The 5,748-nt window shown below is 30.1% G+C and overlaps 1 protein-coding gene across 1 annotated transcript in view; it reads right to left on the minus strand.

The window, feature by feature from the left end:
* LOC108562964 (neuropeptide Y receptor type 1-like) overlaps positions 1-5,243 on the minus strand; it is a 5,793-nt gene extending 550 nt beyond the window's left edge. The window contains exon 1 of the mRNA XM_017921481.1: positions 4,721-5,243. Within this exon, the coding sequence (XP_017776970.1) occupies positions 4,721-5,113 (393 nt within the window). The 5' untranslated portion in view covers positions 5,114-5,243. The remainder of the gene's footprint in view (positions 1-4,720) is intronic.
* Positions 5,244-5,748: the final 505 nt, after the last annotated feature.

Below are 5,748 nucleotides of genomic sequence, written 5' to 3' on the forward strand. Positions count from 1 at the left end.
TTATTTGTCTCAATTAATGTAATATTGTTCCAATATTCAGATTTTTTACCTGCGGTATAAAAAAACAATCAAAGAAGAAATAAATATTAGTTATATTAGCTGATCGCCGATAATCTAGATTTAGTATTAGCAAGATTGACTAAACTTGTTCAGTTAAGAAAAGACATAAATTGTGTTCGAAACATTGAAAATTCCCGTAACGTCTGCACTGATACAAATCAATAATGTTTTTTTTTAATCGTTGCGAATTAAATTGAATATAATCGTAACTAATTATAATTTGTGTTCCTTAAATACGTTTCCAACAAATACTGGGCAAAACAAACATGTGCCTTTATTTGTTCGTCATTTAAAAATCATGGAACCCATCAAGCGGATTTCTTCGTGTAGCCTAAGTGATGATTTAATATTTGCGACAAAGCCATGGCATTTATGTCCAGTTCATCAATTACCATTTCATGTGTCACTCTTGGATTTTCGTCAATTTTTGCCTTCACCAGGCTTTTGTATTTTCAGAAACATATAAATTAATACCAACTTAGCGAACTTTTGTTATATTAACTTTATTTTTTTAATCGCAAATAATAACTTCTGTAGATCTTGTATGTTCTGAAGCAGTGATAATAATTATAAAATTAATACATATTCTAGATATGTGTACTCTTGATTTGTGTTCTTTTGTTTATATGGTGATTATTTTCTTTGTCGCTAATGTGCATCAACCGGCAATAAAAACATTGATTTTTAATTTACATAACGACCGAATAGTATACCGTTTTATTTTCTTGATTTAGTAAGTCTATTGCTGGCTAATTCATCGCAAAGACTGCGATAGCAAAGAAGCCTTTTCGGACCTAGATAGCAGAATTTTAAAAGGAAAATGAACTAATATATCAAGAACAACAACAATTCAACTCATTATTGTCAAATTATCCAAGAAATTAGACAACATCGTAAAAATTACAGGTTGTAAAAGACAAACAATTACCCGCACAATGTGAATCATTACAGAAACTGCATATTTTTCTGTCTTGGCCAAAAAACATTTAACTTATAGCCAGAGTTGTTGGCAGGTTGTGAATAAATAATAAAAGTTAAAAAAAAATATGTTACCGTAAATAGACGATTTTTCTGACATCACATAGTTAAAATCAGTCAAAAAAAATCACAAATTATGTTTTTCTACCAACTACAAATAATAATGCCAAATTTTAATTTTAATATTTTTTTTTCTTTATTTTAATAATTTTATTTATTTACATTTATAAAAACTAATATTCTCGACATCCTTATACTTAAAAATAACTTAGATTGTCTGCTGTGCTATGGTTACTCATCGTCTATTACTATTACATCCTTGTCCCTCAATTCATCTGCGGTCCTTACAGCATGATATTCTGAAGGCTCATCGTCATCCTGGTCATCTCCATTTGAGACCATGTATAATTTCCTCTTGATCTGTCGGCGTGGTCTTGGAATTCGCTTGTTTTCGTTCGGAATAGATACTTCCATTTTGCTTGAATTCTCATCCCCAAAGAGAACTCTTCTTCTCTTTTGAACCTTGCGTCTTGGAGTGGCATCTAGAGCTGGTGGACACCTCTTTGTAAAATGTTGGAACGGAGGTGGCGTGTATCTCGGTGTATCCGGAGTTTCGTTCCCTTCATCCTTGTATTCATACAAAATATAAGGTGTCTTCGTTCCGGGTTTCTGTTCAAAGTGGCGATACTGGTGTTCACGTGGGAATACTGTGGTCTCCAAAAAGAGACCTTCCTTGGTAAGTTGTTTTAAGTACCATATACCTATAATATCTCCACAGTTAAGTAGCTCAGGTCCTCCCACCAGTTGCGGATAGATTGGAGTATTATTTTCCTGGGAATTCATATTTTTTTTATGAAATTGAAGAATTTTAAAATATTACAATAAGATAGAACTCGCTGTGTTAATCGTTTGCTAACTCAAAACTAACTGATGCTGCTCCACTGCTCAACATTATTTTTATAGCAACTACTTGTACCAAAATTCTACAGGATTATTGGGGTGCAATAAAATATAATACAATTAAAGTATGCAAAAAGTTACCTGTGATAAAAAAAGTTATTAATGGTCATAAAATTTTACAACCCTTATCAATGCTAAATAATCTGTTTTTTTTTTCTTCTAAATTGTACTTAAGATATAGCATTTTGACGATCTCATAAATAAGTCTATTATCTATTGTATATGTATTGCAACAACAATGTTGTCATAATTATCATATATTCTAGTGAAAATTGTAAGGCAATGTTTTATTGGTCTGCAATTAATGTAATATTATTCTAATATTCAGAATTTTTACCTGTGGTATAAAAGGGTTTTGATAAAAATAGAAAAAAAACAATCAAAAAGGAAATAAATATTAGTTATATTAGCTAATCGCCGTTAATCTAGATTTAGTATTAGCGAGATTTACTACCCTTGTTCACTTAAGAAAAGACATAAATCGTGCTCGAAACATTGAAAATTCCCGTAACGTCTGCACTGATATAAATCAATAATGTAATTGTTACCTCGGCAATTTATTTTTATATTTTTTTTAATCGTTGCGAATTAAATTGAATATAATCGTAACTAATTATAATTAATGTTCCTTAAATACTTTTCCAACAAATACTGGGAAAAACAAACATGTGCCTTTATTTGGTCGTCATTTAAAAATCATCAAGCGGATTTCTTCGTGTAGCCTAAGTGATGATTTAATATTTGCGACAAAGCCATGGCATTTAAGTCCAGTTCATCAACTACCATTTCATGTGTCACTCTTGGATCTTCGTCAATTTTTGCCTCCACCAGGCTTTTGTATTTTCAGAAACATATAAATTAATACCAATACCAATAGCGAACTTTTGTTATATTAACTTTATTTTTTTTTAATTGTGAATAGTAACTTCTGTAGATCTTACTACTGCGTGTTTACATAATTTAATATAATAATATTTTATTAACGCCGAATCGTATCAAATTCGCGTCATACCGTTTTTTAATATCCAAGTTTTGTATGTTCTGAAGCAGTTAATAATTATAAAATTAATACATATTCTAGATATGTGTACTCTTGATTTGTATTCTTTTGGTTAGATGATTATTTTCTTTGTCGCTAATGTTAATCAATCGGCAATAAAAACATTGATTTTTAATTTTCATAACAACCGAATGGTATACCGTTTCATTTTCTTGATTTAGCAATTCCATTGCTGGCTACTTCATCGCAAAGACTGCGAATATCAAAGAAATCTTTTCGGACCTAGATTGCAGAATTGTTATATATGGAAGGAAAATGAACTAATATATCAAGAACAACAACAACTCAACTCATTATTGTCAAATTATCCAAGGAATTAGACAACATCGTAAAAATTACATGTTGTAAAAGGCAAAGAAATGTATTTTGTGACAAATGTAAATTTAATTTATGTTTAAACAGAAATATTAATTGTTTTTAAGATTTTCATATGAATTAGGAATTATTGATTGAATTAAGTGAAATTGTTAAATGTCGATTGTGTTAAATTTGATACAAACCCCGAAAATCGTATTCTAACATTGGACAGTAAAAAATAAGGTTGTCATAATATCTATTTATATATGTTTTGATGAAACATTTTTTTTAATATAAATTAATTAATTCAGGCTTTAAGGGAAATACGAGTACATCTACAGTAAATTTAATTACGAAAATTGTTTCTTAATTATAACTTTTCAAAATGTTGAAAGCACGTGCTTACATAATTGAATATAATAATATTTTTTACCATAATATTACTACTTAAATTATTCCTTATTAGAAATATTAAGTTTCATTAAAAGATTAGAGAAACTTGCAAATATTCAAATTATGTATTTTCTACAACAAAATTATGATAGAAAAAGTTTTATTATACACGAATGAAATCACACATCTACATTAAATTTGATTACGAAAATTGCTTATGAATTATGACTTTTTTAAATTTTGCACTTACGCGCTTTTACAATTTAATATAATAATATTATTTTACATAACATTAGTACCAACATAATCATTTCTGATTAAGTAAAAATATGTTTCATTATCAGAAATTTACAAATATTCAAATTATTAATGATTGTTCAAAAATATAAAAGAAAGAAGCAGTTTTATAACACTCAAACAGAGTCACACATCTACATTAAATTTAATTACGAAAATTGCTTATGAATTATGACTTTTATAAATCTTGCAATTACGTGCTTTTACAATTTAATGTAATAATATTTTTTTACATAACATTAGTATCAACATTAATAATTTCTAATTAAGAAAAAATATGTTTAATTTACAAAAAAATACTTTTTATTAATTAATGATTGTTAAAAAAAATATAACTGGTAGATAAAAGAAGGAGTTTTATAAGACTCAAGCAATGTCACACATCTACATTAAATTTAATTACGAAAATTGTTTATGTATTATGACTTTTTTAAATCTTGGAATTACGTGATTTTATAATGTAATATGAAAACATTTTCTTAAAAAGAACTAGTATTTTAATTATTTCTGTTAATAAAATGTTAATTTTAATGAAAATAATTCAATTCAATTTATAAATGATTATAATATAACATTGTGTATTGCATTAATTATATATTAACAACACAATAACAATCAATGCTGTGTTATTAACCATAGGTTTTATGTAGCTATATTTTAAATGTATGTACTCACTTGGATCATAGGTATGACGGAGCAAAGGACCTCGCCGAGCATCCAGTTCTCCACGAGAAGGACGTACAACGAGATGGGAATCACACAGACGCATTTCACGATGTCACTGAGCGCGTTGTTGATGAAGAAGACGTAAGTTTCATCCTTGTAGAGCTTCCTGTAGACCACGTGAAAAAGCAGCGCGAGATTCGTCAGGACTCCGCATACGATCAGCAAAGAGTACATAAAGATGATAAAATGCATGTAATCCTCGAATGAGGAACGGATGATAGGAGTTTGGAACTCGTCGAAGTCCTCGCGTCCGCCGGACAGATACGTGGAGATCTTCTCTGCAATATCCGGCGGGATATCGTCTATCAGAGACGCCGAACCGTTCGTGTCTCCTTTCATCATCAAGGATGATGATGATGACAGAGATATCTAATTTCTCGGATGAGATTTCAACCCTTACATTATCCCGACGTCGGAAGTGCCGAGTTACTTGTTGCGCGTTTCAGATCCACGGCTGATCTGCGTCTTCGTCCAGAACTAGAGCAGGACTAAATGCGAACTCTAGCAGCGGACGCCTCGCGCAATTTGATCCTGTGCGCCGCGTCGAACACGTTCCTTTTTATCTACAACCGTTTCAATGCTTCTCATAAACACCAGTTCATGAAAATGTTGGAGGATGACATACCGTGACAATCTAATAACTAGACTTGCTATGCAGAAAATATGCTATGCACATACACAAATATCACACGTATTTCCAAAGGAAATGAAAAATATATAGATATATACTGGATCCTCTAACTTTGAACACATTCCGTGTTTCAGGACAATGTTCGATTTTCCTGATAAAATAATAATTTAAATTAAATTAATCTTTGGGGGGTTTAAATTATCAGGTTAATCGCCTCCCCCAATATACCGGACTGTTTGAAACCATATTAATCCAGAACTTTACTTTATAAAGATGGGAAATCATAATTTCCAAACCGGATTGTAGTCAATCCGGACTATAATAATACAAATTAATAATAAAATTA

Source organism: Nicrophorus vespilloides, unplaced genomic scaffold, assembly GCF_001412225.1.
Source record: "Nicrophorus vespilloides isolate i.1.1-1 unplaced genomic scaffold, Nicve_v1.0, whole genome shotgun sequence".
Taxonomy (NCBI): domain Eukaryota; kingdom Metazoa; phylum Arthropoda; class Insecta; order Coleoptera; family Silphidae; genus Nicrophorus; species Nicrophorus vespilloides.